At 37.4% G+C, this 26,495-nt stretch overlaps 1 protein-coding gene across 1 annotated transcript in view; it reads right to left on the bottom strand.

The window, feature by feature from the left end:
- oca2 (oculocutaneous albinism II) overlaps positions 1–26,495 on the bottom strand; it is an 83,803-nt gene that overhangs the window by 38,543 nt on the left and 18,765 nt on the right. The window contains exons 10-15 of the mRNA XM_051898164.1: positions 24,882–24,953; positions 19,503–19,568; positions 17,965–18,021; positions 16,503–16,627; positions 12,936–13,074; positions 3,560–3,692 (exon numbers count right to left, since the gene is read on the bottom strand). Coding sequence (XP_051754124.1) covers positions 3,560–3,692; positions 12,936–13,074; positions 16,503–16,627; positions 17,965–18,021; positions 19,503–19,568; positions 24,882–24,953 — 592 coding nt within the window. The remainder of the gene's footprint in view (positions 1–3,559; positions 3,693–12,935; positions 13,075–16,502; positions 16,628–17,964; positions 18,022–19,502; positions 19,569–24,881; positions 24,954–26,495) is intronic.

The following is a 26,495-nucleotide window of genomic DNA, read 5'->3' as shown; positions in this document are numbered from 1 at the left end:
GGCAGGGTTTATGTAAATTTTAGGGTTTAATGATGTCACCAACCCAGGAAGAAGCTTGTTGTAGTCCCTACCAGCCGTTTGTTGTAGTCCTTAAACAGAGAATTCTTTAAAAGAAAATACATCCCTTTACATTGAACTTTGAGCGTCCTAACTTTGCAGATGTTGTTTATGCTCAAACAGCAACATTACACACTAACTAAAGTTAAAAAAGTGAAATCATAATCAACCACCCCTTTAAGGTTAATAATTGTTGAGAATCTTATCCCGATTTGACGTTTGGGGTCTCTGCTGAGAATGGAAAGAAGATTGCCGAATAAAGGTTTGTTCCTTACAAACGTATGGATTCTAAAGATGTGGATTACAGTAAACAAATAAAATTGATTACTTTTTTACTTTTTTGTTGCGTTTTGGCGTATTTTATGGTTTAATTGTTAGTCACAGCATAGGACTATACTGAGAAAATGCCTTTTGTAAAATTACATGATATACAATGGTTAAAAGATTACAAAAATGCTGTTCATTTTAAGGGTTTAAAATGGAGTCTTATTTAACATTATGTACAGTAATCTTCTGAAACGGGTTTGCAGCAGAAGTCACAGAACAGAGCAAACGTTTCGGTGTGTATGAAATGAACCACACTCTACGTAAAAATACACACAGATATTTATAGATCACGTTGTTTTATACTACTTTCTCATCTTGCCCAGATTTGCAGGTTATAAGGACATAAAACTGCTGTGACACTGGGCTGATCAGCATGCAGCTCTCATACACCATTTCATAGAATCAAAGGATGACTCAAATTCCTGGTTTAAATTGGATGATCAACCACTGTATGACTCTTAGACCATTTAGAAAGAAAACATCACGGTGATAGAAAAGGTTTTGTGCTTTCCTCACATTATGATTTGTGGGTATGGTGAAAGCCTCTCTGGGAGCCCAAGAGCCTGTATTCAGACTATGAATGGCTGAAATGAGTGGCTTATTAAAGGAGCTATTGTCATACTTCAGGTGTGAGCTCAGGTGTGGAGGTATATGGGAGATGTGAGGAGTTGGTCTCTGTGGAGCAGAGGGAGCAGCTGCTCAAGAGGCTAATGGCCATCTGTAGAGAGAGCTCGACAACTGGAGGAAGACTCATCTGATTATTTTGTCTATTTATTTATACAATAGATAATGGAATAAAAAGACCAAAAACCACTTGACTGAGGTTAAAAATGATCCAAAAAAGCAAATGAAATACATATACTGTATAAAAAAAGATGTGATTATCTTGAATAGAAGCTATCAAATGGATTTTGCTACTTTTTACTACTTTTCTTTCTTCTTTTCTTTTTTTTTTTACTTTTGCATCCCATTTGAAGCTTCAAGGGTAAGTTTACTTAAAAAAAAAAAAAAAAAAAAATGTTCAAAAAAAAAAAAAAAAATTAAAAATCAAAAATAACAAAATTGTTTAATCTTCAAAAACTTCACACTGACACAATCTAAATGTTGAAAATCTGCCCAAAATTCTGTTATCATTTACTCACCCTCATGTCATTCCAAACCTGTATGACTTTTGCGTTAAACACAAAAGGTAGTGTTGCCAGGGTTGGCTTTTCCCGCACAATTGGGCTATTTTGAAAATGTCGTAGGAGGAAAAATTACAGAGCCGCGGACTGCGTTTTTTTTTTTTTTTTTTTTTCATTACTTTTATAATGAACCGTGGTCGCCAAAACGATTATATGTAGGCAAGGAAAAAGAAAAATACTAAATACTCATTTTACTAATGAAAGCGGGAGGAACTGTATGGAGGCGTGTTTGATTTCACATCACAAACTAGAGGTTACACGAGTTTCAAACACATCAGGAATTTTAAGGCAGGTTAATTGAGTGTGCCACTGTAGATTAATTGCACATTGATGCTTGAATAGACAAAACAAGGGTGAACGTGGAGAGAAGAAGGGTGGAGGAAGAGAAAAGAGTATATAGGCTATTAATAATGGTCTTGGCTGAGATCAGAAAACATCAGAGGATCTTACTTTAATGTATGATGTAAAAAGACAATATGCATCTTAAGACAAAAACTAGCTTATGGAGTTTTATGGATAGCTGCAGTGTATAATGTGACAGTCTCACATTTTAAACAATTTATTGTGCAAACTGCCTCAAAAAAATAAAGTAAAAGAAGAATTAAAAGTTTACTACATATAAACTAGTCTAAAAAAAGAAAGAAAGAAAGCCTGTGAAGGTAAGGAAATTGTAATATCCATTACTAGTACATCTATTTGTTTGCTCATTAATTTCAATGACTGGCCAGAATGGAAAAATTTTTGAGAAAATATATAAATCCTGTTTGTAAAAGAAGAAGGGAAGAACAGAACACATCTGGGCTCTCAGTGGAGGCGGTGATGAAGAGATGACTCCCTAGGTGAGAGTGGTATTGACCTGTCAGTGTCTATGATGGCTTTATCAGCCTTTCTAGCGGTGTTAGCACCTTCACACTTGGGCTAAATGTGCCCTGTTCCTTCAGAATGTCATAAATACACAATTCCTTGACACTTCAAGCAAATGTTACACAATGGTAGATATCAAAACACAAGTAAAACATACAACCTGACAGGCTGATTACAGTACAAACATAACCATGCTCTAACATGCACTTTGTTAGGATGTATTTTTACAGATAATAATATGAGAAAACTATTGTGGCATGAAGGGAAAAAGAAGAGGCCAAATAAATAAATGTTTCCCGAAAAAAAAAAAAAAGAAAAAAAAAAAATATATATATATATATATATATATTTCTTCAAAATACAAAATGAGTTTTGAATGGCTGTCAATGGAAAAGGATGCCTTGTGAACCAAGAAGGTGTAATTACGACATCTACCAGCAGGGCTAAATGGGCCATGCTAAACCAGCCAAACCTTGACCCCTCAAAAAAGAATAAAAGGGAGTCCTGTCTGAGAGTAGTGCATAAGTCTAGGTCTTGAGAGAGGTCATCTACGACAGGATTTATGTATTTAATACAGACGCGTTAAGGCTTTCAGCACAGGCTCATCCGATAAGAATAATGGAAATATCAGGGAAAACAGCCTGAAGGGTACAGAGAGACTAAACGCATCAGTGTGATCGTAGGAAGTGGGGGAGGAGGGGAGGATGAAAAATTGATGTATTGCTGAGGTTATAATCATCCATGAAAGGGTAGACTGTGCCTATCCCAGTCACAGGGGCTCAAAGGCCAAATGTAAGGAGCTTTGGATAGGATATTAGATTTGGTGTAAATGGTGTATGAACGGTGTATGACACTCATTCACATTTTCATATAGGAAGAACTGCTGGCAACAAGGAAGATCAAGTGTGCTCTCAACCACTCCATGGTTTTTTAGAAATGATTGCTTATTCTTTAAGATCTAAGTCAATAGGATTCTGAATAAATTTTTTATTGCACATGTCAGAACAAAAGAGCTTGAATCATAAAGGGAGGAAATCCGAGTTGCCCCGCAGCACACTTGAGGATAGATCCAAGTGATTTTGGGAAACCTGATGCGCAGGAACAGAGCAGAATAAATTAATACTCACCCACGATTTCGCTGGATTCCTTGTTGTAAAGTTTCTTATTCCAGTACAGCATTCTCAAAAAAGGAAATGAGGTCAGCAGCACCAGACAGATTCCCAGGAACATGTAACCCGTAAAGGCCGCAAAGTCAATCCCCTAGAGGAAGAAGAAGGCGGGTTAATTTTCACCCTTTTAAAATGTGACTACAGTGAACTTGTGCCATTAATTTGCTGCGGTATTTCATGAAATATATTCTAAGTATTTTAAGTAGAGATCACATCCACTTTACTGGCTCTCCATGTAATGTGGATGGAGGCCTTGATTACATTTCATCAACAGAATCACATTCCCCATTTTAATGCTTGAATCTTGATGCGTTTAAACACTTATATAAGATTTAAATGAGCACCTGCATAAGGCATAAATCCTCTTAAAATGCACTTGACTATTTATTAATTATCATTCATATCAAGAGCACACAGCCTTCTAAACATCTAGCTTCAGATATTTCCTTGCCTGTGCACCCACCTCATCTCTCATCATAACCAGATGGCATCAAATTTTTAAATGGCACTGATAGAGATGTGTAAAATAGATCTGTGTGGCCTGAAATCTAATCCTACGACTTATCTCCCAGTACACGGCTGGTGTATAACCCATTGTAGTGAAGTATCTATGCTTGTTTACACAGTGACATATTTGTATACAAGCTGTACAAGGATAATTTACACAGATAGAGAGAAAAATGAGATAGCTGTCACAAGGGGAAGTTGTCACAGGGCTATTCTGACGCAAAATATAAAGTCTCAAATGCTTGTTTTTGTATGTTGGTTTTAAAACCTTTTTTAAAACCCTCTTAAAGGCCGAATGAAGTGCCTTGGAACATGCAGCATTATTTAGTGTGTTGACGTAATTTCCACTGAAATAGGAAGATAGGGCGGGACATATCGAATAGCTCCTCCCCTTTTTAAAAATAGCCAATTTTTTTTTTCTTTATATCGCAGCTCGGCCAGAGCCGTTGTTCTCGGTAAAGCTGCGGTTTCCTCCTAATCTCTAACAGTTTCTCCTCCTAATCTCTTTAAAATCACTTTAAAATATCAAATAGGTCCGATATGTTTTGTGGTTTGTGCAGAGTCGCGCATACGATCCGCTCTGTGCTATCGTGTCTTTGGACCAAAGCAGACTGTCACGTTGCGGCGGTTTGCGTGACACTAACGTGAAACTTCATTCGCCCCAATGGAAAGCATATTTACACTGTCGGAATCATTCTCTATCCCTTATAGAGTGCACTATGTGCTATTCACCATGTAGGAAATAGTAAATGTGTGAACAAGGGACCGATTTATAATGTAGGGGGCGGGACACTTTAGATTCTAGAGAGCATTTGATTGGACAAAATCTAATGAGAAGCTAAAGTGCAGGGTGATGTCATCAAAATCGTTGATCCATATTGGCGGAAGTGATAGAATGTAAGTTTTGAATGGCAGGTTTATTTAACGGCAGGTTACCACTGTGACAAATTAACGCATATAGCGCCCAAAATCAATGGCACAAACGGTCAACAGGTGTTAAATTACCTGTATCTTTTTCTTGGAAAATAAAAAAGATGATAACATTTTATTAAAGCTTATACCTTATATTGTATGTGCCTATACAGAAATGGACCATGAAAAATGATAAATGGGTAAAAAAAAGTGACAACTAGACCCAGTCTCCTCTATTCTGTAAAGGAACTGGCAAGATACAAGATAATTGCATCCCTGTTGTAGTTCGGCTCCCCACATTGCTTAAGCTTGGAAAAAATCCAGGATGTAGAGGTACTTTTTAGAAATGAAAAAAAAAAAAAAAAAAAAAAAAAAAAGGTTGGTAAAAGGGTGTTTTTTGTTAGTTAGTATAACATCCTTAAAGCAGCTCGAGGTACTAAATTCTCCACCCTTAAAACAAAACCATGATTGAAAGGATAAACATGACCTTGTATGATTTAGAAAAATAAAAAATTAAGATGCAAGCAAACAAACAACATGTCTAATCTCAGAAGCCAGACAAACGTGAATGGAGACAAAAAGATATGTAACTGGTATACAGTGACCTCTACAGGAGATCAGGAAAAAGAGTAATAGTGAGGGAGAGAGAGAGGGAGAGAGGGAGAGAGAAGCTGAAAAGACAGGCAGAACAACTGAGAGGATCGCTGCAAGACAAGGGGGGAAACATATGGATATAAAAATAGGAGCAAACAGTTCGTTTAAAAATGAAAAGTCATCATTTACTCGCCCTCATGCCAAGAAGCGATGTCTGATTTGTGAACAAATCTGTCTTTTGAATGGGATCTTTTCAATTAAACTGTTGATACACTTAAAAAAAATAACTATTTGTTTAAGAATCAACCTGATCCAGTTCTTCCGGTTCTTTCAACTTATTGACTCAGTGATCCAGTCATAGAAGTTTCAGAATTCCAGTGAGTAAATTATGAAGAATTTTAATTTTGGAGTGAATTATTACTTTAAGATTCAAATAAAGAATGATATAGAAGAATGATATTGGAATTTCTTCATTCAGTACATCTAAAGGCCAAGAGCTTTACTGAACCTACTAAAAACAAGAGATATCCTCACAGATTCATTCGGGCTAGCTGGGCTTGGGGATCTGTCGATAGCATTTCATTAAAGCGGTCCTCTGCTTTATTCCTCATGGACTTCCTGTGCTGTTGAGCTGAATGCCCTATCATACAGAGTAGATGCATAAGTCCTCATTACTTTGTCAGTAATGCAGTTGCAGACAATAGGCAGTGTTTGTGGATACTTCTTTGTAGATTCTCTTGTTTTGTCCTGAAGGCAGGCATGTTGTGATAATGACTTAGACATTGTGTGTAAATGAGACCTCCCCTCACTCCATTTCTGTTGTCACTGTCCCACTTTTATCAGCCAAGAAAATAACTTCAAAAAGCAATGGAAGTGGGAGAGAAGAGGGAATGAGAAATAACTATGCAAAAAAGACCTTCACTGTTGGCGCTAGCTGATTAGTGAGCAGTCGGGGGCCACGGTCAAACCAGAGTCCGCCAAAGCCTATCTGCTTGGGGCCTGGAGAAGCGCTGATTGGCAGCTGAGATTTCTGGAAGTGTGACTGACGGCACAGTAGATGCCAGAGAGAGAGAGCACAAGGTGCATGAGATGTCTCCTCAGCGACCCTGAAACACTCCTTATGCCCAGCCACAAATGTCTGATCCACAGAGAGCTCCACAGATGGATGCTTGACTGACCAAATGGCAACATCCCTGCTGTAGTGATCCTGTCGAGACCGATGGGGGGGGGCCCATTTCGAATCGCACAGCCCAAACAAACAGAGAAAAACAAACAAATAAACAAAGAGGCCACAAGTACAGGATGTTCTGTCATGACTGACTGCTTCCTCGGAAATGTAGGACGGGCAAAGATCGTTCAGGGTTCCCACGGTAAAGGAAAACCTGGAAACTTTGGGGATTTAAAAATTGTGATTTCTAGGCCTTTAAAAAATTTTTAAAAAATCACGATATCATTTCCTAATCACATTTCCATTTTCCTTCCTTTCTTGAACTTTCTATTCATCAAAAAATCCTGAAAAAAATAATAATATGATACATTTCTTGACCACCAAATGAGCACATTAGAATGATTTCTGGAGAATGGAGTAATGGCAATTCAGCTTTTCCCTAACAGGAATAAATTATATTTTAAAATATACTGAATTAGAAAACAGTTTCAAAGTATTACTGTTTTTACTGTATTTCTGATCAAATAAATGCAGCCTTGGTCAGCTTTAGAGTCTTCTTTCAAAAACATTAAAACAATCTTACCAACAGCAAACTTTTGAACGGTAGTGTACAGCATGACATCCCTTTTCCAGATGTTACTGGTCTTATATACTGGTCTTAAAACATTAATTTGCTTTTTTAAGTCAAGGTGTTTTATAACATCTTTTGAGGTTGATTTGTAAAGCACATTTCTAGCACTGTGCTTTCTATTAAGCTATATGGCACCATGTCATCCATCTATTTGTACGGCAGAGCTTTCATTCAGATTCCCGAGGCTCTAAAGATCCTGAGGCTGATTGGAGCTTAATAAACGGATTAAGTGACTGCTGGAGAAGGTGATGGCTTCACTAGACTCAAATTAAATCCAGGTCTATACACAAGCATACAGACACGAGTCACAAAATGCACACCCTCATTCACTGACATAATATATTGCAGTGAACAACAGTTTACACAGCATGTTCAAAGCTAGTTTAAAGGATTAGTTCAAATTAGAATTAAAATTTCCTGATAATTTACTCGCCCTCATGTCATCCAAGATGTTTATGTCTTTCTTTCTTCAGTCAAAAAGAAATTAAGGTTTTTGAGGATAACATTGCAGGATTTTTCTCCATATAGTGGACTTCAACAGAGTTATTTTAATTCTGAAGTGAACTAATCCTTTAAATTTTGAAATTAAAATTTTTGGTGCTAAATACAAAAAATCAAAAGCATAAAATAAAATTATGTGATACCTCAAGACACTAATATCGGTGTTAGGTACAGTAATAAGAGCACTCATTTAAAAAAATTACTTAAAAGAATTTTTAATCTTAAATACAGGATCAATAAACTACATTACACCAGCTCACCCACATACACTATAAAAGCACCTGTTTGCACGAGCTTAAATATAGTTTTGGATCATACAGTCATTCACAGAGAGCCTAGAGTTTCATCGACTCCTACCTCTATTGCATCAGGAACTCGAGTCCTCAGACACACACACAGACATGTGTAAACCAGAAAAGTGTTTCATAATGCAGGGAACCTCTCTTAGTAATGCCATAACACTGTTATGTTTGACTGATTTTAAGAGCCAACTAAATAGGTACCAAATCAATGAACAAAGCAATCAACAGATAAGCAAATGACATGTATTGAATTGTGTATGTGTGTGTGTGCGTGTCATTTTTTGCACATGAAGTTGTATCACCATTCATCATCTGCATGTTGTCAACACAAACAGAAGCCCTCTCAAATATAAACAAATGTGGCCCGTGTAACACAGAGATAACACAAACCACTGCATCCATGTCAATAATTACAGCAGATGCAATCTCTCCCTACAGAACAGAATGGATGAATCTGTCCAGCTTTTCACACACGTGTATTGTCACAGCCCTCCTCTGTGCATCTGCTACAGGAGCATATTTATCACCGATGTTTATAAAGTTGGAAATTTAGAGCAGGGGGCTTCAGTACATTTGATGGGTTCCACCCTCCAGAGATTTAGGCCTGTCAGAAATGCAAGTTCATGGATCTTGGGTTTTTGAGAAACTTCCCACTGTCAATTGCAGCCCAGCAGGAAGTGACCTTGATGTGGAAAATGTAACATGAGCATGATTACCGCTGTATCATCCTGTGCAACAGCCAGTTTGACAGACAAGGACAATGTTTCTACTGAGCCACAAATTAACTCAAACCCCACAGCGATTTCAGCTCTGAAAGCCAGCTGATGAAACAACAATTTAAACCCGGCACCTTTCTGTCGCCAATGGAGGAGTGTGAGGAATAACTAAATTAAAAACTGTGATGGCAAATATTGAACTTCTCATGAAATATTTAAGTCGCCCTCGTTGATGGGTTTTAATGGGTTTAATGACCTTTCTTACTAAGAGTCCATTAACACTTTTACAATAAGGTTCAGTTTGATGTTAATGTTTGTTCAATGTATTGGGTATAATTTCCTAAGAATGAATGAACAACACTTTTACAGCATCTGTTAGCCAAGGTTAATGTTAATTTCTGCATATACTTACACAACTTTAACATCTGAACTTAAAGGGTTAGTTCACTCAAAAATGAAAATTCTGTCATTAATTACTCACCCTCATGTCATTCCACACCCGTAAGACCTTCGTTCATCTTCGGAACACAAATTAAGATATTTATGATGAAATCCGAGAGGTTCTTTCATAGACAGCAATTTAACCACCACTTTCAAGGTCCAGAAAGGTAATAAGGACATTGATAAAATAGTCCACATGACTGCAGTGGTTCAACCTTAATTTTATGAAGCGACAAGAATACTAATGAGAAAATTAATGACAGAATTTTCATTTTTGGGTGAACTAACCTTTTAATTAGTTAACATTAGTTAATAAACAAACATGAATGAACAGTGAACACATTACTTAACATTACCTAGATTAATAAATGCTTTATAAAACTGTTATTCATAGCTTCCATTTACTTTTGGCACTGTTCTGTTATCAACAAAGTCTGTGAAATTTGCTGTCTCTATAGGTGGATTTCATCCAATTAGCCTTTTACTGATAGAAATTCGATACATCATTTTGTGTATATCACATATTATTTATATTTCCAACAGCTATATTGGTAAAAAAAAATCCCTTGGATGGAATTTTGGCTATTGTTAGTTCACGATACCCTAATTAACTAACGATTTGAACCTTATTGTAAAAAGTTACCAAGAACACTCTAAAACATGATGTATATTGAAATAGGGTATATCCTGAATGAATCAGTGTGTTTGAACAAAGCAGTTGAGTGAATGATTCATTGACTACCCCTGTCAGGGCCACCCCAAGCATGAGGTCCCCCCTCAGTCGTGATGAAATGCTATTAGACTGTCTACATCTTATCAAGAACGACAGTACCGTCCTCTCCTGATCCTAATAGAAATTGCTCAAGAGACTACCACAAGTACAACAGTCCACAAGCATCCATCTGGTTCAGGTGAAAATGAAACCTAACTAACATGTAATCTTTTGCTTTGACTTCTTTTGGGGGGCGCTCAAGCCTAAACAGAATATTCAGACCACCCGAAATCCCATTGTTCACTATAATAGAAGCAGAAAAGTCCTCTCTTTACCTTTGCATGACCCAAGCCACTCTTGAGATTCTCTCTTCAAAACACACTTAAAACGTGAAGCAGCACTCAATTAAAATAGCTAATTTAATGTGCTTCTCACACTAATTCATCCATCTCTGTCAAAAAGTGCGATGGGGTTGGAAATCAGTTTCGCTGACAAGATGTTTATTTGGCATAAAAATGTATGGCTCCAAATAGACTGAGCTTTTTAGGCATATAGCTGTTCTTTTGGCGTGTAGCCTTTTAAATAGACTGTCAGAAAAAGATGGATCTCCTATACTTTTATAGCCACCCTCTTTCCGCTCGCTTTTTCTTTTGCACTGATACACACACACACACATACGGTTTTGTGTCTTTAGTCATTGTGTCTGTGGTAGTGTGTGACAGAAAGAGCTGCAGGGTAGAGTGGCTCCAAAGAGAGCATCTTTAATCAGCATCTGGAGCTGGAGATGAAAGAGCTCTATTTCGTCCTCTGTGTCTCATTCAGGGTTTTAGCTGGACACTTACACATACTTACTGACACACACTTTGACCATATACACTAATACATTCACATACACTAGCACACATGGCTTTTAAACATTTTCTGATGCAAAACTTGTCATCACAGGTGGTTGCCACGGTGTTGCTATGCAGTTTCTAAGGTGTTCCTAATGAGTTCTATGGGGTTACTAGGAATCTAGGTGGCTGCTAGGGTGTTTTGGGTAGTTGCTTAGTGGCCAACGTCAAATCTGCATGATGTTCTATTCCCTTGATCTATTTCCAGTGCAATTTCAATGCAAATCTATGGGATTTTCTTTGTTTTATTCAAGTCTGATTAGAAAAGAAATAGCACACCTCAACAAGGTGCACAATTTAGGCCAGGAGTATACTTTATGCAAATGTTAGGCCGAAGCACTGCAAGTGCACAGATCCATTGAACACATTTAATGTGCGTTCATGCGCTATGGTGACAACAACAAATCTCATGGGATGATAGAGCTAGCTTCAAATGTCTTTGCTATTAAATCTGATTTGTTATTATTCAGGTAAACATACTAATGAGATCTATCTTTCTCAGCAACATTCTTACAAACTGCCCCTGACAATGCAGTGGATGATCTAAAAGGGGAAAACTATCTGTAGAAGCAGACAGTTTATGCTAATGCCAACCTGCGGCAATACCAAGAACGCAACGCACACTTGAGTTGTGTCATGAAATGTACTCAAAGAGTTAGCCATTTGAACAGCATTCAAATCCAAATCCTAAATAAGAGCAATAAAATAACACACCCAACTACAAAAACACAAACTGGCAGACACTCAAGTAAAGTCAAACAAACTCCAAGACATATCCTGTGCATTTAGTGATATCACCGATGAGGTCGTGCATTGATCTCTCTCTGAATGTGAAGATGAAAATTTCAATCACAGCCACAAACCTGGGTCACACTTTTCTGTCTCCTCCATTAAAGTGAATAATAAATCACAAAATGTCCCCTCACCTTTTCAATCAAACCGATATTACACAAGGCTCAATGAACACAAAACCACACAAGACTCTCTGCTTTGAGGTCACATCAGAAACCTGGAGATTATTCAGCCTGCCCGTGACCTTGTCCAATTGGCAGGATGGAACTTTAAATTGTGTTTTCCTGTGAGTGAGGGTTTGATGGAAAGAGTTTGATCATAGACTCCGAGGTTGTATAACGATGAAAGAAAGTCCTTGTGCTACTGTTCTGTGATTAGACTAGAAAAGTACACGTCGATTTTGCAGACCAAATTTTTGTAATCAATCACATCCATCAGCTAGGCATTGCTTCACTGTGCTTCAACAGATTTATGTAACACAGTTGTTAACAGGGAATCTTCACAAACTTGATCATCATAAAATCTGTTTTACATACAAAAAGAATTGGATATTTACACTCAAATGGTAATTAATGTGCTAATATAATAAATAAAACTGGCTAAATTGTCTGGATTCAGTCAGATTTACTAATGTGCGGGCAGTGTGAATACCTTACTTGCTGTTTTCGAATACAGTGAAAACAGGAGTGAAACTATAAATAACAAGTCTATTGCAGCCAAACATCTTGCATGCTCCTATTTGGAAATTCTGGTCTCAGAGTTTGTACACAATGACTGTTACAGGTTTGCGGTTTTGCTTTTACTGAAGTTAAAAAGATTCAAACTCTGCTGAGAGAAAAAGAGAGAGAGAATTTGGCAGAGTGTGACTGAAGCTGGCAAGAAGTATTCCTACATAATTAATAGTCTGAGGTGTAAGACAGGATGCCATGGTGTTTTAGCCTTGAGTAGATAGTGACAGGGTGTTTTGGCACGAGGCTATCATTCTATGCCAGAAAAATGCTTGGTCGCAAATGTGTCTCTGTGTTTTGTTTATTTGTGCAGTCATGTATAATTTGTCCAACAAGTTCCCCAAGACACTTTCAACAGGCACACAGCAGCAGCACAATATCCTTTCACCCGTGAATGACCCAGCATCAAACGGTAACGGGGAGAAATAATTACATACTTTTTTACGCAGATCCTGGTTGGATACGATGATGACATTGGGGGGATCTCCAACAGCAGTGGCAGCTCCTCCGATGTTGGTGAAGATTACCTCGGCAATCAGGACATGCCTAGGGTCCAGATTAAGTACCTCACATAACCTAGAGTACAAAAGACATCACAAAGCCTGATTAGCATGGATGATACTGGAACTTCAATGCAATTCTATCATACTTTCATGATTTTTGTCATAAAACATGCAAAAAAAATCCCACAGGGGTGGGACCTGAACATAAGAAGGCGGCATCAGTGCCTGCCCCCTCTTTCAGCGGCGCTGAATATTTTTTCCATTCAATTTTCCCATAGGGATTTTAAAAAAGTATTTTTTAAAGCATTGTAAGCCATGAACCAAGGCAACCAGCTATGAGGTGAATCATAACATTATAAACTTTGTTTGAAGCATCAGACATTGAAAAGACTGTGTACTTAACGGCTTTAGTGAGGGAAAGAACTACAATCTCATGAAGCATTGCAAACAGCATAATATAATTAAAAACAATGGAGAAACATAAAACTACTCATTTACAAATGTTGATTATATATATATATATATATATAAACTATATATTTTAAGTTAATTACAAAATATGCATATAGCGTAGCGAGATTGACTCGATTACGTAATTCGCAGTGCTTCTTGGGAGCTAAAGAGCTCTTTTAGCCGTTTTGCCTTTTTTTGACTCTGATTGGTGGAATTTTCTCCACAGCATCATGTAGTTTTTCACCACAAATTGCACTGTTAAACATGATTATTTTAAAATAATGCAGGCTGATGTTTTCAGCAGAAGCAAATAGCATCTATTAACAACCTTGTAGCTTACAGTAGGGCTGTCTTTAAAGGTTTTTAAGTTATGGTTAAAAATCAATTTCCTTAGGGAGAAAATGAATAGGAAAAAATACTTCTGGAACCCGACTGTTGCACTTTATAGAGACTTGGTGATGGGATAGATTGATTTGGGTCTGTAGCAACCACCCAGCAACTACCTAGAACACCACAGCAACACACTAAAAAAACACACAGAACAACTAAGAAATCACATAGCAGCAAACATCACAATATCCTTAGCATCGTGACCACAAGTTTTACACAGGCTCATAGTTTTTATATTGGCCATATTTGTAATTGTACCATAAAATATGGAGAGGAAAGGGCCTGATTCATCAACAGCAAAAGCTTAAGCTGAGGTGCACAATATTCAAGTTTAGTTATTAACACTGAATTTCAAGCAAATCTTAAGATAAGCAAATCAGTTTCCCTGCTAAATTGGCATGAAAAAAATACTTGCACAAGCAAATTGCCTGTTATCAAAAAGCTGAACTCTGTAATTTCTTAAATTCGTTTTTTAACGAGTGTGTGTGTGTCCTGTGTTTCTAAACCCTGAAGCCCTGAAGGTGTTTGAAGATGCAATTGGTGATGCATAATCAAAAAAGGAGTCATTTCTCACCAGCAGTGTCATGAAAATGCTGAGGCAGCGGATAACATTTTAATGGCTACGTGAAATATAGATTTATTTTATTCTACCAGACTAAGGATTTTTAAGGTCCACATAAGATGATAAGAATTTGACAGATGAAATATGCAGAGGTTTAAAAAATAAATCCAAAAATATCCACACACACACACAAAAAAGATCCTTACTCCAAAAACAAAAAAGTTGATTTGTTGGTCTTTTTTTTTTTCGAGCAATGATGTGGCATGAAACAATTTTACACAGTGTCTAACTGATTCACATCACATCTTCTGAAGGAACAGGGTGTCCAACATGACATTAAATAAATAATGCTGTACATCAGGATATAAAACATAAAAGACTCAGGAACAACAAATATAATGTGCACAGGTACCCATGAATCACACTGTGAGATGATGTGTAACGGTGAAAGGATGGAAGGTGAAAATAAGCTCAAATGGAGCTGAAACGAGCAATGAGGTGGGAAGTTTATAGTGCGGAGACATGACTCTTTGTCTCCTCATATAATTCTAAGCAGACTGACAGAGACATTCTTGTCCATAAAAAAGCCAAGGTCTTCTGGGAATTTTTTTTTTTTTTTTTTTGTAGTAGTAGTTCAGCTAAACAGCCTTCTTTTAAAGGAATGTTTCAGCTTCAATGCAAGTTAAACTCTATTGACAGCATCTGTGGCATGTTGTCAATTACTAAGAAAATAAGTTGGATTCGTTTCTCAGATTGTAAAAAATAGTCAGGTGTACAGCAAAGCACTAAAATAGCCCCTTTCATACATAGTCTTTACTGAGAAATGACTTGATTTTTTTGACACACAGTCTTTAATCGGTTCTGGCAATTTATCGGTATGAGAAGTTGTAACATTAACAGTAAATTATTGGTATGGTTCTGTGTGTGTACAAAGAATGAAGATTACCAGTATGAGCACGTACAAAGTCAGAACACACAGACGTAAGAAGTCTGCTTTTGGCCAATCATAAAGTTCTTATGGAGATAACGTGATAATGCTGCGCTGATTACAGTTTTATTATGTAAATGTGTTTAATAGTTTTCTATGTAAATGTGTGCTAGATGGACATATTTGACCATTGCGCCACATCTCGCAGCTTTTCTAGCGTGTCACGCTTGAGACCCAGCCTTCTTTTCCATTCATCAACGCTGTGGCTCTGTAGTTGGATACTATTATGTGTGTCTTATGTTTTTAAGGGCAAAATGTGTTCTGTTTGATCATCCCCTTATGAAGTTAAAATGATGTCAAATTGAACCGAATTGAAATGAAATCGCTTCTCATGCGGACGAATGAAGTCAACAGCGCAGCGTTTAAAGATCATTTCCGATGACTGACATCACACAATTTACCTGTATTTTGGTGATGATGTGTGAATGGTCTCTTAAAGGGATAGTTCAACCAAAAATGAAAATTCTGTCATCATTTACTCCCCCTCAAGTTGTTCCAAACCTGTATAAATTTCTTTGTTCTGCTGAACACAAAGGAATATATTTGGAAGAATGTTTGTAACCAAGCAGATCTCGCCCCCTATTGACTACCATAGTACAGAAAAAAAAATACTATGGCTGTCAATGGGGGGGCGAGATCTGCTTGGTTACAAACATTCTTCCAAATATCTTCCTTTGTGCTCAGCAGAACAAAGAAATGTATACAGGTTTGGAACTACTTGACGGTGAATAAATGATAACAGATTTTTCATTTTTGGGTAAACTATCCCTTTAATGGTAAAAAGCCAGAACTCCATTGCTTGTGTGAACAGCATATTTGTGTATTTACCAGTAAAGTAGTTCTGGTAATCTTACAGTAATTTACTGGGATTACTGTGTGAAACTGGCTAATGAAAGTGTATGGGGCCGGGCATTCAGGAGGTTTCCTGAAGATTCACAAGTCTAAAAAAACATTGTATTTTAATGTTTATTCCAGTGCAATTGCTTGCCACAGAGACTTACATTGTAAGCACATTACTAAACTGGGTTAAAAAAAAAAAAAAAAAAAAAGAAGTCAGAAGAGAAAGAAAGAGAAGAAGAGAGACTGATTTAGGAATAGCGACCATTACCTGATTGTAACAGGGGTGAAGAGCATCATAGTTGTCACATTATCAAGAAAGGCTGACAGAATGGCCGCAATTAGACAAAGAATGATAATCATGGGCCACACTCTTCCTCGTGATAACTGATACGCCTGTGTGGAAACAAAGAACATGGTTGGGAATACCTTAAAGATTGTAACTTCACATTAATGAAAACTAATTGGGTCAAAAATAAATTAAGCGAAAAATCGCTTGTCTTTGTTTATGACCATTAACAAAATCATGTTTTCAAAAAATCCTGCAGTGGAAAGGAGAGACAGATTTAACAGCACCTCAAAGACAGAATCAAGAATGGTCCTCGGAGGGGGTCTCAGAACACAATGTTCAAAAGTGAACTTAAATGAGGAATTGACTCTAAAAACTGACACAGATCCACAGTGTGTTTGCTCATTCAAGCTTTAGCATTAAAAGAATGTTCAAGTCTGAAAAGAATAATAAAAAAATAAATAAAAAAAAGACCTGCAGTTTAAGAGCCTGTCGCTATGGAGACATTATCAGGCTGTCTGGAATCATTCTAATCAAGTGGTAACACTGGGGGGTTGTAACCCACCTGTGATGTCATCACTTTCTGACTCAAAACGATGGTAACTGACAAAAAAAACAAGAAGTAACACACCCACATATGACTACACATACTGATAGAAGAAGTGTGAGATGGTGTTCAATCATGAGGGTTGTTTCTATGGCAATGTTTTAATTTGTGGGACATGCCCTTCTCCAGAACTCTGTTAATATTCATGAATGGGATGAGAGGACATAAGCGTGTGCCCTCATAATGTCCAGAACACATCCATAATGTGTGGCTTTAACAGCAGTGCACGGAATTCCTGAAAATAAGGGATGAGATATCCATCCAGTGAAGCTCATTGTAAGATTTATTTTTAGGCTTTCATTACTTCGAACCCATTTTCTTCATGACTTATAAACATTTGCATCATCTGACAAAGATTTGTTCCATCTGATTACTTTTCACATCTCTATTGGGGCTTGATATTCACCCATAAATTTCATATATAAAACATTTGTGGGGTTCTCATCACTTTGCTTGAGAGTGAATGATAGGGGTTTTAAGGGCAGCTGCTCCTTTGCCCTAAAGCTAACTGGGTAAAGTAGCATCACATTGATTACATTGACTAAATCAAAAACAGGGATATCAATAATGTGAAATGAAAGCATATAAGGCTGATTCAATAACAGACCACATGCAACCTGTTGTTGACTGTTAGCAGTAATTTGTATGTGTTTGTATATACTGTAATGTACATAAATGTTATTATAAAATATATAATATTAGATTTAGAGTGGGTGGGATAGATTAAGTGGCCTAATTTTACAGAGAATATGAGGACATAACCAAGAAATTGAATTTTGTTTAAGCAGACATCTACAAAATAAATCACAAACAAGCATGTGCAATGAGAAAACTCACCTTGACTGCACAGTAATCAAAGAAACCAGTCTCAGAGAATATTGCCACCAGTATCATCTGAAAGTAAATAGTAAGGGTTATGAGACTTGAACATTTCATGCTTTCTATTTTTAGTGCTTACTGCCACATGTGTTGCTATAAAATCACATTACGTCTCAAATGCCACACGCACGGTCTCTCACACAATTTCATGCCACATATATCCTTCGCAGTTTTTTTTTCTTTTTTTTTTGGTGCCTAAGATACAGAAACAGACATCCTTGAAATACAGAAAATCAATAAAGAGAAACATTAATATTTCTGAGTTTATTAAAGCTAACGTTTCATAGTCAGTCTTTAAAATTGACAGATGCTGTGATTCATTTTCTATCATCAGTCTCTGATTTTCTTTTATGCCTTTCCTCACATACTCCTACATGTAGTCTTTTGGATGAGGGCTGATTGAATGTATTTGTTTCCATGGAGACAGCAGCTGAACAAACAGAGATCTTGAAAAGGGTGGCACTTTAGCAATAATATTAGAGAGGCTGTGTGTTTTTAATCTGTATTTGTATGTTTTGGTCACATTTTGTTGCACTACCATGTAAAATATGGACTAATGTCATATGCAGACAACCAGCCATACCCAACAAACATTTCACATGTTCTAAAATCAACCATGTGTGCTGCTGCTGCAAAGTAAGTGTGATGCAAAGAAACACCATAAATGATCTCAGAACCCTAAAGAACTCTTCCTAAAAGAAGCACTAGGTTAACAGCAGATTAAAGAAAGGTGCCCCACTAAGTGCCTGTCAGGTTGAGCAACCTGAGAGGCTGATATGGGTTCAGGTTAGGGGTTGGATCAGGGGCTTGTCAAGCACTTAGCAGGACATCTTTCTCCAACAGCATCTCATTACTTCAGAGACAAGGTTCTAATGCTGTCTGAAAGAATTAAGATTAAGATTCTTTTTCTGAAGAAAAGATGGTGGTGGTTGCTATGCATTTTTTCTATGCAATTGCTAAGCTGTTCTATATGGTTTTAATGTGTTGATATGTGGTTTCTAGGGTGTTCTGAGTGATTTTAACATCCTGCTATGTGGTCACTAGGATGTTTCTAGGGTGTTCTGCATGGTTCTAATGTCCCAAATGAAAAGAGCCCGCCTCCTAGTCTAAAAGACATTCTGGTTGCTTGATTTGGCTTAGATAATTCCATCAATGGTAGTTTTTGCCCATTTTATCATCCACTAGTAGAAAGTCAGAAGTCCAAACATCACACCACTTTTCAACAACTCACATGATTTGAGGTATCATTCACATTCATAGCACAAACGGTGCACTGATTTACACGTCAAACTTCAATTCATGTTTTATAAACAGCTGTAATAGTGATAAAATAGCAAGCACTATTAATAAATAGACTTTACCTTTTTACTTTTTTCATTTGAAAATGCCCTTCTGTGACTTTATAGTATATTTAATATATATTAACTATACTACTATGTTGATTGAGTAAAAAAGCTGCAAGAGAGCTACTATAGACCTGTTAGAATTATACTTACCATTCCAAACAGCAAGGCAAGTGTCTCATAGTCAATCCATTCCACAACAGTCATCAGACTCGGCCTCTACAGTAAAGAGACAATGGAATGAGAAGCTCATCTCAGATACATAGGAGCATTTTAACATTCCAGACTTACAGTAACTGTGTTCTCTGAATTTTTGAAATAATGGTGCCCATTATGATAAAAAAAAATATTGTTGCAATTAGCAATCACAACATAAAATTTTGCATTAGAATAACTTCCCATGATTTAACTTGAGGTAACACAAATATTCAAGTTCACTTAATAGAATTTTACATTTCAAGTTGACTAAACTTAAAATTGAAGGCAGCAGCACATTATATATAAACAACTAATATACAGTGGGTACGGAAAGTATTCAGACCCCCTTAAATTTTTCACTCTTTGTTATATTGCAGCCATTTGCTATAATCATTTAAGTTCATTTTTTTTCCTCATTATTGTACACACTGCAACCTATATTGACAGAAAAACACAGAATTGTTGACATTTTTGCAGATTTATTAAAAAAGAAAAACTGAAATATCACATGGTCCTAAGTATTCAGACCCTTTGCTCAGTATTTAGTAGAAGCACCCTTTTGATCTAATACAACCATGAGTCTTTTTGGGAAAGATGCAACAAGTTTTTCACACCTGGATTTGGGGATCCTCTGCCATTCCTCCTTGCAGATCCTCTCCAGTTCTGTCAGGTTGGATGGTAAACGTTGGTGGACAGCCATTTTTAGGTCTCTCCAGAGATGCTCAATTGGGTTTAAGTCAGGGCTCTGGCTGGGCCATTCAAGAACAGTCACGGAGTTGTTGTGAAGCTACTCCTTCGTTATTTTAGCTGTGTGCTTAGGGTCATTGTCTTGTTGGAAGGTAAACCTCCGGCCCAGTCTGAGGTCCTGAGCACTCTGGAGAAGGTTTTTGTCCAGAATATCCCTGTACTCGGCCGCATTCATCTTTCCCTCGATTGCAACCAATCGTCCTGTCCCTGCAGCTGAAAAACACCCCCACAGCATGATGCTGCCACCACCATGCTTCACTGTTGGGACTGTATTGGACAGGTGATGAGCAGTGCCTGGTTTTCTCCACACATACTGCTTAGAATTAAGGCCAAAAAGTTCTATCTTGGTCTCATCAGACCAGAGAATCTTATTTCTCACCATCTTGGAGTCCTTCAGGTGTTTTTTCATGTGTCTTGCACTGAGGAGAGGCTTCCGTCGGGCCACTCTGCCATAAAGCCCCGACTGGTGGAGGGCTGCAGTGATGGTTGACTTTCTACAACTTTCTCCCATCTCCCGACTGCATCTCTGGAGCTCAGCCACAGTGATCTTTGGGTTCTTCTTTACCTCTCTCACCAAGGATCTTCTCCCCCGATAGCTCAGTTTGGCCGGACGGCCAGCTCTAGGAAGGGTTCTGGTCGTCCCAAACGTCTTCCATTTAAGGATTATGGAGGCCACTGTGCTCTTAGGAACCTTAAGTGCAGCAAAAAAATTTTTGTAACCTTGGCCAGATCTGTGCCTTGCCACAATTCTGTCTCTGAGCTCTTCAGGCAGTTCCTTTGACCTCATGATTCTCATTTGCTCTGACATGCACTGTGAGGTGTAAGGTCTTATATAGACAGGTGTGTGGCTTTCCTAATCAAGTCCAATCAGTATAATCAAACACAGCTGGACTCAAATGAAGGTGTAGAAACATCTCAAGGATGATCAGAAGAAATGGACAGCACCTGAGTTAAATATATGAGTGTCACAGCAAAGGGTCTGAATACTTAGGACCATGTGATATTTCAGTTTTTCTTTTTTAATAAATCTGCAAAAATGTCAACAATTCTGTGTTTTTCTGTCAATATGGGGTGCTGTGTGTACATTAATGAGGAAAAAAAATGAACTTAAATGATTTTAGCAAATGGCTGCAATATAACAAAGAGTGAAAAATTTAAGGGGGTCTGAATACTTTCCGTACCCACTGTATATATACACACAGGTGCTGGTCATATAATTAGAATATCATCAAAAAGTTGATTTATTTCACTAATTCCATTCAAAAAGTGAAACTTGTATATTATATTCATTCATTACACACAGACTGATATATTTCAAATGTTTATTTCTTTTAATTTTTATGATTATAACTGACAACTAAGGAAAATCCCAAATTCAGTATCTCGGAAAATTAGAATATTGTGAAAAGGTTCAATATTGAAGACACCTGGTGCCACACTCTAATCAGCTAATTAACTCAAAACACCTGCAAAGGCCTTTAAATGGTCTCTCAGTCTAGTTCTGTAGGCTACACAATCATGGGGAAGACTGCTGACTTGACAGTTGTCCAAAAGACGACCATTGACACCTTGCACAAGGAGGGCAAGACACAAAAGGTCATTGCAAAAGAGGCTGGCTGTTCACAGAGCTCTGTGTCCAAGCACATTAATAGAGAGGCGAAGGGAAGGAAAAGATGTGGTAGAAAAAAAGTGTACAAGCAATAGGGATAACCGCACCCTGGAGAGGATTGTGAAACAAAACCCATTCAAAAATGTGGGGGAGATTCACAAAGAGTGGACTGCAGCTGGAGTCAGTGCTTCAAGAACCACTACGCACAGACGTATGCAAGACATGGGTTTCAGCTGTCGTGTAAAGCCACTCTTGAACAACAGACAGCGTCAGAAGCGTCTCGCCTGGGATAAAGACAAAAAGGACTGGACTGCTGCTGAGTGGTCCAAAGTTATGTTCTCTGATGAAAGTAAATTTTGCATTTCCTTTGGAAATCAAGGTCCCAGAGTCTGGAGGAAGAGAGGAGAGGCACACAATCCACATTGCTTGAGGTCCAGTGTAAAGTTTCCACGGTCAGTGATGGTTTGGGGTGCCATGTCATCTGCTGGTGTTGGTCCACTGTGTTTTCTGAGGTCCAAGGTCAACGCAGCCGTATACCAGGAAGTTTTAGAGCACTTCATGCTTCCTGCTGCTGACCAACTTTATGGAGATGCAGATTTCATTTTCCAACAGGACTTGGCACCTGCACACAGTGCCAAAGCTACCAGTACCTGGTTTAAGGACCATGGTATCCCTGTTCTTAATTGGCCAGCAAACTCGCCTGACCTTAACCCCATAGAAAATCTATGGGGTATTGTGAAGAGGAAGATGCGATATGCCAGACCCAACAATGCAGAAGAGCTGAAGGCCACTATCAGAGCAACCTGGGCTCTAATAACACCTGAGCAGTGCCACAGACTGATCAACTCCATGCCACGCCGCATTGCTGCAGTAATTCAGGCAAAAGGAGCCCCAACTAAGTAATGAGTGCTGTACATGCTCATACTTTTCATGTTCATACTTTTCAGTTGGCCAAGATTTCTAAAAATACTTTCTTTGTATTGGTCATTAGTAATATTCTAATTTTCTGAGATACTGAATTTGGGATTTTCCTTAGTTGTCAGTTATAATCATCAAAATTAAAAGAAATAAACATTTGAAATATATCAGTCTGTGTGTAATGAATGAATATAATATACAAGTTTCACTTTTTGAATGGAATTAGTGAAATAAATCAACTTTTTGATGATATTCTAATTATATGACCAGCACCTGTATATATATATATATATATAAAAATTTAATCGCGATTAATCGCACACTTATTGTGAAATTAAGCATACACCATTTATCTTGTTTAACACGTCCATGTTGCCATCATTGCCTATATACAGCAAAGTAAACCATCAGATTGAAGTGCGATTCTCACAAAACTGGATTTTTCAGCTTTTTTCAAGGTAAATTTAGATGTCTTTCCAAAAAAGGACACCAAATGATATTTTTTCATATAATTCATACATTTATGTACACCAAAGCACCCATTAAAAAAAAAAAAAAAACGTTTCAGAATTCACAGTGTATAGTATGTGCAACAGCAAAGAGCTTGTTTACATTTTAGACAAGTCAAGTTGCGATACTGAACAGGACCACATGGAAACGCCAAAAAAACCTAAACCAACCGCCTTGACCTGCATATATATAAAGTACACAGCAACATACACAGGACAAATCCAAACATTATCCTGAATGTGTGTAAAAACAACGTGAATGTAGTGAAATGTGTCTGTGCATAAATACAATGTGCGATCAGTGCGTCGAGAGCGCTCATACATGATTTGTTTGTCCATCAATATAACGGACTCATGCGTGCTTAATGTACGATTCCTGTACGTCACCGCAATCGTCTTTACCTTGATTGCAATCCTCATCCATCAAAACTTTCATAGCAAGAAGCTGGTTTGTTTTATCCAGCCGAGAAACATTGTTTGCATATCATCTGGCCATACAGCGGTGGGATGTTTCGACGTTCCATTCAGACAGGAACAGCGCGATGCGGGAGGGCTTGCGCTCTTCAGATACAATGACAGAATATCACAGAGAGTTCGTGTTTTAAAGCGAAACAGACACTGGAATAAATAATTCTCTCTGCCATCTCTGATATAATCAGCATGGACTTTAAGGTTATCTAACTGCGTGACGTAAATTACGTTATGACGCAATTTCACATGCTTCCATTAACATTAACAGCCCTAATATATATATATATATATATATATATATATATATATATATATATATATACACACACATACACACACACACATTGCTGTTTCAACTTAAAAAAAGTGTTGTGCTGCCTTCAAATTTTAAGTTTAGTCAACTTGAAATGAGAAGTTGTATTAAATACATTTTAACGTTTTTTTTTTTTTTTTTTGCAGTGGTCTACAAGCTGTATTCTGATGATTACTGGAGTATTTACCAACCAAACAAGTTCAAAGTTCATAAAGTTTTTAGTTTAAAAACAAAAAAAAAACATTTGAGACTACAGAGCTCTGGGTCTTTTTAAAGGGCACTCCATCTATCAAACAGACAGAAGTGCCCTGAGTAATTTCACTTGCGCTCAAATAACGTACTTATCTCCAATTTCTGTAATACAATAACTAATTCGTAGAGCCGCAGAGAGAAAGTCAAGATTTAAATTATTCACAATCTTACGCTTCACATTAGAGTAAATCAGTGCAATTACCGCAGATATCCCATTTATGTGAAATGGCCCAGTCCGATTTACTTAATTGTGTAAATGTAGGTGTTTTTATCTTTATATCTTTATATGAAGCTCATGCTCAGTAATTTGAATCTAAATTTGCCACTATAAGTTATTCATGCAGACTTCTGCACATGACAGAATGCTGCTGTGCTCTCATACTTTAAGCTAATAAAACTAAAGACCATCACTGCAGTTCTCAAAATTAATGAAGTCCCAGTGTCCAACTCTTGACACAATGTAAGCAATCTTCATCAGAATTGAATAAATAACATTCTCTAAATCCAAAACTTACATCTCCAATGAAAGCCAGTGCTGCCAGAGCAGCCAGGGATCCTAACATTGCAGCCAGAGTGCGGTGAACAATCTGCAAACACAGAATTTTTTTTTTAAATTAATTAATAAGGTAGAAGAACATTTTTTTCAGTACAGTAATAACTAAAAAAAAAAAAAAAAATTGTTTTTGATCATATAATATATTATATGATATATAATATCATATAATAATAGCCACAATGTACCACAAACTAGATTTGAGCATGTTATGGTTGCTAGGATGTTCAAAGATCTCACCCCAAAGTCTCTCTATTATGTTCCCAAGGGCCTAGGGCCTAAAATTAACACTTGCCAAGCTCCAAATGAGAGTAAAAATTTGAGTTGGCGAGCGAAGGAAACAGTGTCAGTCGCCAATTGGCCAGTAATAATTTTTTGAATTCTAAAATGTGAACAAACTTGAACTACGCTCTGTACAATTGACGGGTCAGTGCTTCAACATCACAAAAGTTTCAGCCTTTCCAATGTAAATATACAAGCGCTGGAACACGCAAAAGGGGATTTGTTACTCTTGTGCTGTGTGAGAAGTTTAAAGGGTTAGTTCACCCAAAAATGAAAATAATGTCATTTATTATATAATACAATGTACTACATTAATGGATCTTGAGAAAGGAAATGTCATTGCTGGCTATGCAGGCCTCACTGAGCCATCGGATTTCAACAAAAATATCTTAATTTGTGTTCCGAAGATGAACGAAGGTCTTACGGGTGTGGAACGGCATGACGGTGAGTAATAAATGACATTATTTTCATTTTTGGGTGAACTAACCCTTTAACATTCGAAGCGCGCAACCTGAAAGCCGCATCTCTCAGACAGTGCGCAAACTTGAGCTTTCTTTCATGCCTTCCTGTGCTTTAATGGACAAATTCACTCAAAAAACACCTGTCTCGGCAAGTATCCTAGTAAACATAGTCGGTTATGTCTTAAGTGAACGCAAACACAAAACACATGATCCGTGTGTGCTTCCGGTCTTAAATTGACAGCATCCTAATAATCCTGCTACTGTCTGCTTTTTTAATGTTAACCAAACAACAAAGGACAATCTAAAAGTTTGGTGTCATAACTGCCTGTTTTTGTGTCCTAGCTGGTAAAAATTTGGTTGGTAAATTTTCTTAAGTCACCAGCCATTGGCAGGTGTGGCAAAAAATTTGTTTTATGCCCTGAATATAAGCCAATGTGGTTTTCTTGCTGTTTTATCACCCGCCAGGCAAAAATAATGTCTCATTGCTTTAAAAAAAAAAAATAGCACAACTCATCTAAACAAGCTGCATGATATGAGGTATCATTCTCACCCACAGCACAAAACTGTAATACTTGAGATTAGGTGTTTGTTCAAATCCCTAACCCTCCGCATCAGCAACGGTAATAGTGATTCCTGCCTCAGCAAACACTATTATAAATGTTGGACAACTGAACAAATTTGCTGCTTCAAAATGCCAAATAACCCTCTTCCTCACACTTCATTTATGTTCTTTTGCTGTTTGATCCACCTCATTTCTTACATTAAATTCATTCTGACCCTTTTGTGCACTCTGATAATCAAATGATAAATTACGCTCCACAATAGATATGTGT

Source organism: Ctenopharyngodon idella, chromosome 6 (assembly GCF_019924925.1).
Source record: "Ctenopharyngodon idella isolate HZGC_01 chromosome 6, HZGC01, whole genome shotgun sequence".
NCBI lineage: Eukaryota > Metazoa > Chordata > Actinopteri > Cypriniformes > Xenocyprididae > Ctenopharyngodon > Ctenopharyngodon idella.
This window is presented reverse-complemented; position numbering and strand designations above follow the sequence as displayed.